The 15,215-nt window shown below is 46.9% G+C and overlaps 1 protein-coding gene across 3 annotated transcripts in view; it reads left to right on the top strand.

The window, feature by feature from the left end:
• The window catches only part of LOC144136437 (zinc transporter ZIP6-like), a 70,298-nt gene that overhangs the window by 40,676 nt on the left and 14,407 nt on the right, over positions 1-15,215 (top strand). For 2 of the 3 annotated variants that reach the window (XM_077668751.1, XM_077668753.1), the window contains exons 2-6: positions 6,731-6,839; positions 8,511-8,690; positions 9,849-10,109; positions 11,045-11,150; positions 13,624-13,719. In XM_077668751.1, the coding sequence (XP_077524877.1) occupies positions 8,541-8,690; positions 9,849-10,109; positions 11,045-11,150; positions 13,624-13,719 (613 nt within the window). In that variant the 5' untranslated portion in view covers positions 6,731-6,839; positions 8,511-8,540. Of the gene's footprint in view, positions 1-1,167; positions 1,303-6,730; positions 6,840-8,510; positions 8,691-9,848; positions 10,110-11,044; positions 11,151-13,623; positions 13,720-15,215 lie in introns of those variants that run through there. The other variant, XM_077668752.1, reaches the window with a different exon arrangement.

Below are 15,215 nucleotides of genomic sequence, written 5' to 3'. Positions count from 1 at the left end.
AGGAGTGCCTGCTTGGCCACATAATGAAAGTCAAGAGCAGTCTTCTGTAGCTATTATGGCAGCTTAATTTATAAAAAAAAACAAATTGAATGAAACAAAACTCCGTGCATAACGACTAGATTGTAATTACATGCTTTTCTTATTATTTTCAATTTTCGTCATTGGATCAAGAGCCTATACTTGCCTGCTGTCGCCTGATATGCTAGTCGGAGCGGTGTGGGGGCGAAAAGAAAAGGCTTTTGTTTCACGGCCCCCGGTTGCCCACTGAGTTTTTCATACAATAAATTAGTTTTCAATTGCCTGCCTCTTCAGCTCACCAGCGCAGGCGGGCCAGCATATAAGAAATTGGGTTTCCGTCCGAACACTTCGCTTGTGAACCTGGTCAGTAGCTTCAGCAATTCCGCAAGAAGAGGAAGATAATCAGAGAAGAGCATTTCAGAACTTGCCGGATACGCATAAATCGCAACGAAAAAGCACACCACATTGATGTGTGATTCATTGCTGCGCTTGACTTGGGTTACTAAGCGCAACGCTCTTGCACGTCTCAATCTCGTTCACAACATTCTTGTCGTGCGAAAAGAATAGAATCCGGAAGTGAGGCAACAAGGCCAAGAGGGTCGAGTGAAGAGAGAAACGAGCCTAATTTCTTTCGGAAGCATATTTTCCGGGTGCATAACGTGACACATTTCGGGGCACTTCAGGAGTGGAAAGCGCATCACACCGCAATGGATGGCGGATGAAGGCGTTCTGCTTCGCATCTTCATTGATTCGCGCTACGCACCACCGATGTAATGCGTGCGAAATCTCGCTCTTCGTGATTTGACGTTCACTCACGTGGAGAGGGGGTGCTTATTTCCTTCCCATTTGCGGCTATTGTGAGCAAGTTTCCTCGATGGCTGCCGACGGTGGTCCGCGCGTTCGTTTTCCTTGTGCGGAGCAGCTCACTCGTGAGAGACCCATGCTGCCAACCAGTGCGCGCGAAAAAGACAAAAAAAAACATGGTTGCTTTGATTGCCCGCTGTGTTTCACCAGCGGCTGGCAACTAAATGCAGCGCGGCCGTCCGTCTGGTCAGAGCGCACGGGGCGAACGGGTTTGCGCCGACGAGCAACACCAATGTCCGCTAGCCGGCCACGTGCGCCCTCTCCGCGGCTTCCGCAAGGCGTCCAAAACGCGTTGCTTCCTCAGCACCGTTCGCACAGACGCCAACCACTTTGACGGCGCACCGCGGAGCGTGCGCAGGTGCCTCGCCCCGCTGCGTCCGAGAGAAGCACGCGTTGCCAGCGTCCCCGCCCCTTCCCCAAGTAAGTGGAGCTTGACTTTAGGGAACCGTTTGGAGCCGGAGTGTACAAGGCGCAAACATTGCCCGTTGCGCGAATGAAGACTGCTGTGGAGGACGTAATTCCAGAACAATCTTCAGGCGCTCCGTAGTTGCACGCTATCCAGGCCATGGCTAGACCGCCGCCGGGACCGCTGTGCAGTAGCGGCGGCGGCCGCGTTTCGAAAGAAGCGGAATGCGAAAACGCCACTCTTCGCTGATTGTGGCGAGAGTAAAAAAGCTTGATTAAATTATAAGAAACATTTTATTCAAGGCACCTCAATTCGTAGCTGCGAAGAATTGGACTTCTGGTTGATTCCCAGGCTATTTTAAAAGGAACTTTGCAATGGGTATTATTCGCAGCTTCGCTTGCATGCTCTCTGCCTCTCTGCTGTCTTTGTTTTTATCGCATACCTCCTCTTCTTGGACCTTGTTACTTTGAAACTTCATCCGCCAACGACAGCGACTGTCATAGACCTGCGGCGGCTTGAGGACTTAATTATTTATTAATTGATAGTTTGTTGAATTATAGCCTGCAGGTGACTTACTCCCAAGTTTCAGTTTCCAGAGAAAGAGGCTGTCGCTCACTCTGCAACTAAAACTCCTAGCAGAGACACTTAGCGACAGCTGGCTCCGAACTACTATATCCTTAGGATCCTTCTTTGCACGTTGTTGCGCGCCCCCCGATTCCACCTCTGCACGCAGAGAGGCAAGAGAATGGAGTGTCAGAAATTCATCGTTAGAGCGTGTAACACGGCGCTCCCCGCAATTGTCTATGAGGGATAATTATGCGACAAGGTTCAATGGCTCCTTCTTTAGCGAAAGTGTATGCGCACTATGACCGAGTTGCAGTCCGAATTGCTCAACACATCAATTAATTACCTCTTGATAGTGAGGTTCTCTTGACTGAACACCTTTTGCATAACAATGCGCTATGGTTTCGTATTTGCATTCTGCTGGAATGCTAGGAAGAGACACCAGAATTTTAAGCAGAAGTCGTATTGATTATAACGTTATAACGACATCTTAGATTTTATATAATGCGCTTGGGTGGGGCGTGGTTATTTTGATGCACGGAGATGCCCCCCCCCCCCCCCTAGACTGAAATGGGTAAAGGAGTTAGCGCTTTGAGGACTAACGATAACCGTCCCCTAAAAGAGCGATGATTACTTCCTTAGAAAGAAACCGAAAAGCGCTCACCAGCCGTAGCTACTCTCCCCCACGGAAGAGCAGAGTTAGTCTCATTTTGCGTATTTTGGTTTGAAGCGCAGTATCGAAAACCAAGCCGAAGGAGGCCCCACGAATGCTTCTAAATCGTGTTAATTATGATCAACAAAAAGCATGCATGGAAACAGGCAAGGATTGGCGGACAGAATAGCTGCGAACGCTTACGCCCTGGAAGTGCGCTGATCCTTGGCGGCAATCACCACCGAGCAGCGCCGGCAAGGTCAGAGCTGAATGAGCGGCCCGCGGCTACAGTTGGCCTTCCGCGGCAAAATAGGCAGCTGTGTGCTCACGGAAAATTGTGTCGATATTGGCTGATAGCAACACTGATCAATTGCGGCCAGTAATTCCGGCCTGGGCTAAAGGTTTTGCTCGTTTCCGTCCTTCAGGTCTTTGTTTTAACTTCCTTATTTTGCTCCTGGTGAGCCGAAACACCTTTAATAGAACTGAACCTGATCTGCAACTTCACCACCGTGCTGTGTAATCTGCTCATATAAAGTGGGACATATACCCAGCTGAAAAGTTTATGTCCATGTTATGAACAGGATGGTCAAGCCCGCCTAGAGAGAAAAGAAAGGGCTGGGTGGTACATCAGAGGCGCAGTTAGCTATAAAGGAAAAAAAATAAAACTTGCGCTTGATCGTAGCTTGTAGGTACGCCAGGATAACGGTAGTTGTAGCATCTATCGTTTTTGCGTTTCCATGAAAACCTACATGCACCTTTTGAAGACGTTATTGGGGGCATAATATGTAACTGGGCCGCGGAAAAGTTGAATACTATGCTCTCATCTTTCTTCTCCCCGGTGCGTCATAGCAGCAGAGGCATAATGATCGCTTTGTAAATATACTTCATGGCCCGTTACACTACGCATCTGACATGTTCACAGAGAGTAAAAGTTGAAGGCTATTCCACTGTTCGGGCGAGTCCATGAAAGTGAAGCACGCCCTGTGGCATTGGCTGCCTTTCCCCATAGTGTAAACCGGTTGGTAAAGTTAGAATAAACGTTCACGTGTCTGTTTTGTGGAGCTGCGTTTATGTGATATTATTGCGAGCTTTCTGCATTTATCCTTCCCTAAAAACAACGTGTGTCATCTGGCTTGAAATATATGCTTTACATGAAGCGAAAGCAAACGAGGCTGTAGTAACACACGGTCCACTTCCCTCAGCATCACGGTGTTTTCGCGGCCCCTTCCGCGAACTCACACGCTGTTGGGTGCATTTATGAAAAGCGCATTGCACAGACTCGCCGAAGCTTAATGTGATACCACAGCAGCGGAATCAACGACATAATTCATTACAGCGGCGGCCACACGGGCCGAACAGGCTAAAAAAATTTCACGCTGGAATGCAGTTAACTTTCTCATCGCGAGCCTTATGGCTCAGTAGCAGCGCAGTTGATGTAGGATAAATTTTAAAAGTACCTACATAAGCTGTGCAGTCATTTATAAACGATGTTGTGGGTTCGTCGGCCTATAGTCAATGCTGAGATATGTTAGTGCAGATCATCCGTAGTAAGATAATACTAAAAAGAAGAAACAGTAGGTGTAACCAAGAGCAAAGTACGCCGTATTAACTCGAATCACTCGGCGCACCAAACAAAGTCAGTGGTTTAACGTTTCACTGCATTCAGCAAGTCAGAGGCGTCGAAATCCTTGTGATTAAAATTTCTTCTAGGAATGAGCTTTTTGTGGTGGCAACAGAAGAAGCTTTAATAATTGATGCGGGGAACAATATGTCGTGGCCTTGAAAGTGTGCAGAGCTTCACTGCAGACTAGTGTTGTAGCCGACCATATTAACCAAGTACAGAGCTGGAAATTTTTTAATGCAGTCGTGATTTTCTGAGCACTCAACAAGTGTAAGCACTGAAAAAGGGCAAGCAGTTTTTTCCAAGCGTGGTGGAAATAGAGTGGTTTGCTTCCCTGAATAGTAAAATCTACCAACGCCTTTTTAAACAAACCACTACTGCTGATATTTGGTGTGCTGTGCATATTGCGAATACAAGACCAGTCCAGTAGGTTCACAAACCACTCGCAATGCGGAAATTTGGGCGTAATGTAGTCGGAATAGGTATTCTTTAATCTAAGCGACAGATCTCGTAACAGTCCCCATATTCTGCTATAATCTGATCGCATATTTTTCTCCGTGTTTGTTTCACACCTGCCTTCATACAGTCTACTAGTGATAAAGGTTTTGAGGCACATGAAATGGGCGGAGAAGACAGCGCAAACTTTAGGAAATGTGCTGCTTGAAGGAGATTTTGTTGCCAGTGCCGAATGAAACGAGAACAGCATAACTAAAATGCAAAAAATGGTACAGTTTTGACGTAGTTAAACCCAATAGGACGTGCGAAAGCACTTGAGGCAACATCGCTCTAAATGCAAACGCTTGCAAGATCTTATCATCAGCGCTATCGGCAGCCGTCTGCGGGAAAGGTAGGGGGTAGGCAGCCGTGTGTGGGGAGTGAAAGGGGGGGGGGGTGACGGTTCTGCGCGTTGACAGAGTCTCTGCGCAAGGCCCCCGCCGCTAGCTCTCCGTCAAAGGTTGAGGCTTCACACGTTCCTAGGGTTTTTCAGCTTTGCTAGGGAAGTTGCGCATTGGTGCTAAAACAAGAATACAAACAATTATCAGCACCTGGAAAAGAATTCAGGAGGGATCTTTACACTTACACGCAGCAGCCACCGAGCCGCCAAATTTAAAACCAAGTGCATTAGCATTCAGCTTCCCTTCACTAAGGTCTTGCAGTTATGTTGCTCCCACTGCAATAGTCGTGTTCGCGTTTCATCTGACGCTTGCAGTACGAAACAAGGTCATGTTGACTGGCACATTTATCTGCAGCGGAGTTCACCTATTGAAAATTCCAGCCCCAGTGTGATGAAAAAAGGAAGATAGAACGTGTTGTAGCATCACTATAGCATTCACAGGTATTCCCCATTGAGTCCCGACGCCCTTGTGGCTGTCCGGAAGTTGAGTGATGAGAACGGCCGATCTATTTCCGCATGCGTGGCCGCATTCAAACGATCGGCTGCGTCTGCGACCAAGCGGCCTCGCAGCCTTCGGGTCGAGGCCGGGCTTTCCGGCCTCGACATGAAAGCGCCGCCAGCCTATATTGCCTGGACGTTTGGCGCTTTTTCTGCACTATTTGCACAGCCGACGGAACTCTTTTGTCCCGGTCGACGCTACGCTCGTGTGATATGCTGAAGGTTGGAGCCGTTAAACCTGAAAGCGTGGTTGATGCGGCGTCGGCGCGGGCCAAAGAAAATTATTGCAGTTATAAAAGGCGGGCAGTTTAATTTCTGTTTGTTATCACCACCTTCTTCATTAACATACCGGCGGTACATAAAAAGAAGAATAAAGGTAGAAAAGTCGTAACAAGAGGTGGACGTCTGGACGGAGTGATATGCCATTAACTAAAAAGAAAACGAATCATCCTTTGTCATCAGCTAAATCATCAATATCAGCTAAGGCCGAGAATAGCTAAAATAAACCAATCGATGTGACATCTTCAAGGCTTTGACCATTTTACAGTGCATTTAGTAGTGCAATAGCGGCCGTGTGTAGGTTGACGAGGACTCCTAGCCTTGTCCTGATCCAACGGCCCAAGTGTGTTCGGTAGTAGACGCTTATTTTCTTGCTGCGACGTTGGTGATAAAGAATTGTATAGTGGTTGCGCTTAGTTCTGAAAACAGCCGATAGGCCGCAGTGCTCTCCACGTAATTGTGTTGGCTCGCATATCAAAGCTTCTTTGAATCGTGGGTTCAATATGAACTTAATTAGTATTTAGCCGAAGCCCACTCTCCCACCCCAGTTTAACGTCACAGAAATGCAATTGCAAAGCCGAGCATAGTATACTATATAGCTCTCTTTCTAGTTTCCATTGCGGACAATGACAATTTTCACTTCGCTGTGTGCACTCACGGCGTCGACATAGATGACAAGGGGTGAGAAAATATGAAGTGTTATGATTTGGACGCGGTAAATGGAGATTGTAATACTTACGTAGACATCCCGTATAGTTAATTCTTGTAAAGTTAAGAATGCGCCACGTTGTGTTCATTGTAAGGTGAGAATACCTGCTTGTGTTACTTGCAGTGATAAGTGTTGATTGTCTGACATTTTTCTTGTACCTCCACGGTGGATTTCTGTCCAACGTTTTCCGCTTACGGTTCAACGACAACTGTCTTTTTGCGCAGGTTTTGTGACCATTACATGTGCGCTCACCCGGAGGCGTGCAGCAGGATCCCCCGACAGCCGGTCCGGTTGTGTCCGGAAATGCTGGCTTCCCATTCGAAACCAGTCGAGGTGAGACCACTGGGTGCGCGCGCTGGCTTGCCACGAACAGCGAAAGCATTGCAAGTGGTTGTCTTTCTTTTAGTAGCCTGGTACTAGTTTTACGCCGAAGCTTTGTAAGGGTGAGCACAATCTGCGGCCCACGGATCCCCCCAAAAACGCGACTCAGTGATAGCAGTCCCCGTCATAATGCAGCGCGGCCGGTGGATCGAGCTGCGCTGGCTACGTGATCGAGAGTCACTATGCCACTTGACGCGTGATCTGCCGTGCATGAATGCCCATTTGGTGGACGATGCGAATCCGTTGTACTGTGGATCTTTTTGCGCAGGCACGCACGTGCTTAATCTTTTAATCTCGGCGTCTTGTTGGGAGTAAGCACACACTCGGTAAACGCTTTAGTTTTCGGGCTAACTGTGAAAGCCGACTTAGCTATGAAGTCGTCCAGCGCAGAAAAAACGGAGACACTGAACAAAACCCTTTCGCGTCTGTGTGCATCAGTACGGACGCTTTTAGAAGCACCTAAAGTATATTTGTCTTTTATTAGAAAATATGGGTGTAAGCTGCAGACACACTTGAGAATGTCTCCTCCGAATTATTGCTGATTGTTCAGAACGGCAGGAACACCGGCGGGCTGTACGTATGTTGCATTTGTTATTGAGAAGGCATTTCGGTCATCCATCAGTGCCGTCACAAGCACTTTTAGCCACCAGCAGCAGCTGGGCTGGATGAAGACCCCCACAGACTCGGACTGCAGTTGTAGTTCTACACCTTCCTCCTTATCCTCTTAAGAAAAGAAATTAAGGCAATAGGGGAGTAAAGGTTTGCCGGTGGTGTTGGTCCGGTGATTTCCAGAAACTGGATGCACTGCTTGAAGGCTTCTCGATGATATGACTTGCAGGCGAAGCGATTTAGTGAGAAACGAACTTTTATACAGGCTATTTACAGATGGGTACAAACAAAAGTCAGTATACGGCCACAACTATACGCGGCCGGCCTAGCCGACCGCCTGCACAGAGGCGAGGGACACCGCGTCCCAACAGTCAAACTGGCGCGCCTTGCACCAGCTCTCAACGGTCACTCCCTCCGCACTCGGCCAGACCGAGCGCCTGCCAGCTAGGAGCCGCTAGAGACAAAAGCACACGGGCGCGGCTCCATTCGCGGGTGCACCCCGAAGATGCCCGCGCCCCTTTCCACACGTAAAAGTAAACTGCTAACTGCGGCTCATCAGTTTTGACGAATAGGAAAGCTCAGAACTGATGTCAGCGTTTTCCCTTACCCCCGAGTTCGTCCCCTCCCTAGGTGGTCTCGCAATCCTTCGCAAAGGGCACAGGGGTCCAAGGTCGAGACCGGCAGATAGCCCCGCCGTCCGGTGCGGCGAAGGAAACCGCAAGGAGGAATGGGGAGACTAACCAAAAAGACATGAGTCCCCTTCTAACGGCGTGCACCAAAGCAAAACAAAATAAAACAAAACCGAACGCGCAGCCTAGGTCACTGCCCTCTCGCGGAATATTCGCAACACATGTACAAAAAGATGCGACAGCGCGCCGAACCCTACAAGGGGTTTATTTGATAGGTACTGATATAATATTTTTCATGTGCAGTGCAAAAGCAGATCAAGTTATTGATCCGACTGCAAGTGAAAAATGGATTGAAACAGCAGTGACTTTGGTATAATCACCGCAGGTGTCAAGGTAGCACTTATCAAAGCCCACGATGTGCCGAGGAGGATCTGTGTGCCTGGCGCTGCCGCTGCTGCTGGCGGTAGCGGCGGCTGAGCAGCCGCTGGGAGGCGCTGAGCGGCTGGCACGAGGGCTGCAGAAAAGGGTCCACTGTTCTGGGCTCTCAGCCTTCGAGTGCGTCCAGGTGAGCTTCGCAGACTCAGGCAATTTCCCATTATATCGTTCTTTTCTGGTGTCAAGGGCGGTGCCATTGACATTGATGGCGTATACTGGTGGTGCAGGCAGGCAACGAAAGTGACCACGCACTGCCAGAACCTACTTTGCACACGAGGTTCTAAGGCCACCGAACCAACAGTGGCTGATGTGAAAGTCTTCCCAGTATCAGTTTTGACATGAATTAAACAAGCTGTGTGAAGATCAATGCAGTGACTTCGCTGCTGCGTTTTGTCGGGAACCTAGCATGATGTCGAATAGATTACTTAATATAAGGTGTGATAACGCAGCCGAACGCATGTTGATTTCTTGCGTGCCATGCGTGACATTCCTGGGCTGAAATTTGTTTTGAGTACATACCCTCTTTGCCACAAATATGGAGCCAAAGGGGTTTGCTATAAGGCCTGTAGTGGGATTGTTGTATATTCCTTGGGGGTGCTAGAGGATCCGGAGGGGTAAGAACATGATTTTCTATGATTTTAAGGAGGTTCGGAACACTGGCAAAGTAAAACGAATCACAGTGCGCGGGTCAAGGAGCAAACTCTATGGGCTGTATATTTTTGACGAAGGCTGCACATATTTTGGGGCAAAAATTTATGATAGATAGATAGATAGATATGTTTATTTGAGTGTGCCTCAACAGCCAAGTGGCCTAAACGAGCGCACACTAGGTCAGATACATCAAAAACATCACTTCAAAAGATTTAAAAGCAGGCACGAAAACAACAATTAGGCAAATATGTCCATGTCATTAAACGTTTTGTTATATAAGATTTGTAAACGAGTCATTGGACAGATGGCGTGCAAATCGGGATAAAATGTGTCGAAACATTTTGCAGCTTTTGCATGCGGCACATGCATGATGATGTATCCAATAGGAAATGGAGCTTCGGGCTCTCTTCAGCAGATATTTTAGTTGAAAATCGCTTGCTATCTTCGACAATTCTGCAGCTCGTTTTGTGTAGGCCATCGAAAGGACTCAGGCATACAGGTACATAGGTGTTCGTGTCAAGTAGTTCTGAAATCCAGGCAAGAAAAACTGACCACTGCTTTTGAGGCAAAACAAGCGGATAGCCTCGCACTGCACTGGAAATAAGGCGGGATGTTAATACTTACGCGCTGGTCGCAGTGTTTGTCCCCTGGCAGCTTGGCTCCGATTGTCGATGACAGCGTGCCTAATGGAACGACGGCGGACTGGCAGCGGGAGCGGCTCAGCGTCCTTCTGTTGGAGCGGCTGTCGGACCTGCGGCGCCCGTGCCACGTGGGACGCTGCGGCTCGTACGAGCAATGCCGCGCCGCCCTGCAGTTGACCGCACCGGGCCGGCTGACGAGGCTAGAGGACATCCTGCGACGTGTCAAGGCCGTGTACGTGCCCACAAGCAGACGCAAGGTGTGCCACTCGCGAGGCGAATTTTCACGACTGCGTATGATTTTTTTCAGCTGCACTTGGGGTCGATGCAGGTTCGCTCAAATGTGTTGTGAAGCAGTGTTCTAACTAGCTTGATAATTTGCTGTGGGCTTCATCTCTGTAACTGAAGAGTGCGAGTGTATTACGGTACTGCAGTTAATGCGACTGAACCTATATGGTGCCGTCGTATCGTTGGAACGTTGACACGTTCTTTGTAGCCCTGCGCTATCTAACAGCGATGGCATATTCTCGAGGAGATTTCGCCTGAAAAGGCAAATTCGTACTCGCGTTGCCACTCTCTATATTGCTTACAGAACGCTCCGCAAGAAAAGTTTGGGGAGGTTACAACTTTCGGTGTGAGTGTGCCTGCTAGCGCGTGCGTGTGTGCGTCGAGTGGAGGCTGCAGGGTGCAATGGGTGAGGGAGTGGGCTGCAAACACATGATTTTAGTCTCCGCCACATGTCATTTTGGAAAAAAAAAGAAATGTGTGACATTAATTTCTTCGTAAATAGTGTGATCGTGATGCTATAATGTGTATCTCTCTCACAATTCGGCTTTACAATGCTGCTCTGCTATGAAGTAGACCAGCACAGCTGAGAAGCCTGTACGAAAAAAAAATGTTCATGAAGTTAACTGGGCATTAGTGTCCTTGATGTAAAGTATTCTTGCATTACATATGACTCCAGAAAAAATGGCGTAGTACGGTTGATTACGGAAACAAATGAGCCAAACTTTATGCAATGTTCCGGGGCATTCCTAACTAGCATTTTTAGACAGTGAGAAACGAAGTGTTTCCATGTGCAACAACGGTACGATCTCAAAAGAGGCATTTATGTTGTGAGAATGCGACGAACTTTCAGGCATGCACTTCACAAGAATGAGAGCAAGTTGTTGAGTATTTTCTGTTTGTCTCGCAGTGCTTCACGGCAGAAGATGTCCTCAACAGTTTAGTGCCATACGAGAAGAACGAGGACATTTACGTCGAAAAGGTGGCGACTGCAGTCATTACGCACCTTTCACAGGGTCAGTGCTATTTCATTCAGGGGACTCTTGAATAGCTTGTTGGAAAACAAGTGTATGGACCACTACCAGAGTTTGTGTGAACATGAACTTTATGAAAGGTGCCTTCTGTTTTACCTACTGGCATTCACAACTTGCGCAGAAAGTGAACTTTATAAAAGGGGCCTTTTGTTTTAGCCACTGACATGGAGGAGTTAATAGTGGTGGTCATGACCACTATAGCATATAGCTATAGGGTCATGAGCAATGTATAAGTAGAAATACATATGGCAGATTTATCATATGGTTTCCTTTCCAGTTGTAAGCAGCTGGCATTTATTTCATGCTTGAGAAAACTGTCAGAAGGCAGTTAGATATGTGCGCTTGCCGCTGCGAGAAATTCCAGCTAAGTTAGGCGGGATGGCCGGAAAATTTATTACCGAATGCGTCGCAGTGTAAAATTGCAAAGGTATCACGGAGGCTCTGGGGTCGATGGACCAGTCACTATCACACACCGGTGCTGCTGGCAGGCTTGATGCGTAGAAGGTATACGTTATTTCCCGTCATGACAAGCCGCGTTTGCAACTTCTTAGAATTTGCGCCCAGGATTGACAGCTGTGTAGCACACTCCGTTGAAAGCAGCAGCTCGGTTGTTTCGAAATAACTGCTTCCAGACATGGCGCATACACGCACCATCCTTTCCTATTCTCACATTTTCGCCATGGTGTGCACCTATGGGCGCTTGCTCATTGCGTTTCTCTATTCACTGCGTTTTCAGATGTTTCTGCTTCGCAGTTCGAACGGTTCCTGCTAATGCATAACATGCACAGGGAATTATCATTTGTCTGTAGAAGCAACGTTATTAAAACGGCATGGCACACGGCTGCATTCGTTTATGCCACCCTAGTGCTGTCCGATCTATTGGAAAATTGAGCTTAATGTAATTGATTTTAAAGGCCGTAGTAATGCTGCGGATATGCAAGGTGCAGGGAGAAGCTTATTTTCTAGAGAAAAAATTGCGCTTTAAACAGATAAAGTATAAGGCGCTGATTCGCGGAATCGGCGCCGAAAAGCAAAGAAAACCTGCTGCGTAGCTTAGTGGCGATGACGTTAGAATATTGCCCCCAAGGTCACGGGTGCAATTTTTGCCCCTGCAACTCCATTTAGATGGTGGCTAAGGACGTGTATGTGGTAAGCTATCGGTACACGCTCATGATTTCGCCTGAATGACTCCAAAGTTTTCCATTATGCCCTACCTCATAATTAAATGTGTTGAAATAGCACGCGAAAATTCAAGAAGCAATTAAAGAAAGGAGGCTAGAGCAACTAGATGAAAGTGCCCGAGGTAGCCCTCGCCCAAATATTCGATTTTTTTCTTTTTTTTCCCTTTTATTTGAGCTGGGCACCAACCCTCCTCCCATTTTGCCGGTTTAGAGCATGACACGAAGAGCGATACACGCCATCTCGTGGTTTTACAGCCATGCCTCTGGCTTGTGCGTGCGTATCGCTTTCAGGTGACCTTGTTTCCACGTGCTAAATTTTGAAGCTAGGCCAAAACTTTTGGCACACACAAAAAAAGAAAAAAAGAATTTCATACAAGGGGCGTTGTGCGTGTGCACACGTGGCTAATTACACGTCGTTTTTCTAAGCCATTGCGAAACTGAACATACGCTGCTACTAAGTAATAAGCGTTGTGAGGCGACGGTAGTATTGCCAGATTTTCGTCTGCAGTGTAATTTTGTTCAGGGAAAATATAAGGGAAGCATTTTCAGAATGATGCAGCTGTACCAGGTTAACTCGGAAGCCGTGTTGAATGCCACCCCCCCCCCCAACCCCCCCCCCCCCCCTTCCGCCCTCTGCGCCGCGGGCGCTTTACACCTCACTCGTGAAAACGGTCTATAAGTACAAGCATTTAAACGTTCGTATCACACAGCACACAGATTCACCTAGATTCATTATAAATACATTTTTACGTATCGAAGTTCCTGATTTAATTTTCTTTTTCTTCATGCTTGTCCTTCTATCACTGCTAGTGCACCTTAGGAGTCATATCGCTGTTGTCTTTACCTCTGTCGCCTTAAAAGCAGGTGCATGTACTTTTCATCTCGATGTACGCTTGCACATTGCCGGAAAACTTCGTGTTTATTGTTCACCACAGGAACAAGCATTGCACTTTTTTTTATATGGAAACCACCGCTAACGTAAATTTGCATGAGGACGCCATACTAGATGTACAATAAACAGTCACAGCTACAGCTTAGCAATCTAGAAAAAACTGCTCTCGACGGAACTGCGACGAATGCTTTTGCGTTTTCAAGCCCATTTTTTCTATGTACTCATGAATTTCTGCAACTTTAATCTTATTTCTTGATGCAGAATTTGGGTTGTCGTGGAGTTCAGCCTATTTATTTTCGCGTAGAGTACCAAAGAAGCTACAGTGAAATGCCACGATTCAGGTGATTTTAATGGCAACTTATTTTTATGTGTTTCTCTTTAGGTCGCTGCATAGAAGTGGGAGATGCCGTAACTGATTTTCTTGAAGACTTATTCAAGCGCTTCGGTGATAATTCAACAGAAGTGATGACCCAGCAAGGTAAGTTCCCTTTCTTCTGACACATCACTTGAATATTCGCGGTGGCTCACTAATAATTTGAGGTTGTTTGCGAGAAATTAACACAGTGTAATTGAGTTTGCTCCAGTTATCTATAAAAAAATCGATTCCAGCAAATTTAACTTGATAATGTAGTAGGCAATTTGTTTATGAAAAGCATTTGAAAATCACAGGCGAAAGGCTGGTGAGCCGCTTAAAAGTGACTTGGCATGCTGACAATACTTTTTGCGTCATGACTAGAGAAAGAAAAAACCTCTTGCATCACTAAAGCAGCTTTTGAAGTCGTTTACATATAGGGCAATTGCTTAGAGGCACTCTAGTGCCATCTTTTACGCCAACACCATGCCGAAGTGTGCCCTAATTTGATATTCACTCAAAGTTCGATGTCCCCGTTATCAGGAATTTGGGACTGCTGCTAGCTAGCGCTGCCTTTGGCGTCTATTTTCTCCAATAGGAGAAGCCACAGTTTTTCGTGTAACTAATCGTACAGAAAATAGACTAGGCTTTTCCACAGGTTGTAGGTTCTAGGTTGTCTTCTGCACACATCTAAAGTAACTGCGTCTCGACGTCTCGCCTAATGTTTGTACCAAAACCATTCAAACTTTAGTGGCCTAGTGGCTTGAGCATCCGCCTCGTATGCGGGAGGTGCGGGGTTCGATCCCCAGTGCCGCCGGGTACCCACCGGTGATACAATGGGTACGAGCTTTCCCCTGCCTGGTGCTCGGCTTCTTAGGGTGAAAATGCTTGGGAAATGGGTCTTTGACCCAACTTTGTGAAATGAAAAACTACCTTGCGCGGTGGCGCTCTTTGGCCAAAGCTGCCCTTGCGCCATAAAAATTCATCTTCATCACCATCATCATCATTCAAACTTTAATGGTTCATAGAAATGACGAAAATTTAAAGCGCTTTTTGGTAACAAAACACTTGTTTTGAAGAGTATAACTTTTTGTTAGTAGCTTCGAATGGAACAGAGACTGCTCCTCTCATTGTTTTATGCCGCACTTATGGAAAGAAAAAGTAAAATTGTCTAAAGGTCATGTCTTCGCAGCACTGTTATATCATCTCACGCTGCAGGGCCAAACCAATGCGCCTCTTCGCGCGTACGCGTCGTACTGGTTCCTAAAGGCTTTGTGAATAGTTCATGCACATAGAACATTATTTCATTGTTCTAAACACTGTATTAAAAAACACGTAGCGAGGTGGTCTAACGCTACGCAGCATAGATAGTGGTTTTCAGATAGAGCTTTGGGTACCGACGTGTTTTTCTTTCACAGAAAAAAAAGACACACAGCTCCCAGTTCCTTTTCCTGCATCACATGGCGGCAAAACAACTTAACTCGACAGCAGTCAAAAATTCCTGCTAACGACTGTAAAATATCTCAAATGCTAACTCGAGAGCAGTCAAAAATTCCTGGTCACGACTGCATAATATCTCAAATGCTAAGGTTAATTTTTTCCCCTTTCCATGTATTTGCGCA

The sequence above is a fragment of the Amblyomma americanum genome, chromosome 6 (assembly GCF_052857255.1).
Source record: "Amblyomma americanum isolate KBUSLIRL-KWMA chromosome 6, ASM5285725v1, whole genome shotgun sequence".
Classification (NCBI taxonomy): Eukaryota; Metazoa; Arthropoda; class Arachnida; order Ixodida; family Ixodidae; genus Amblyomma; species Amblyomma americanum.
Note: the sequence above shows the minus strand (reverse complement) of the source record. Positions and strands in the feature narration are given on the sequence as shown.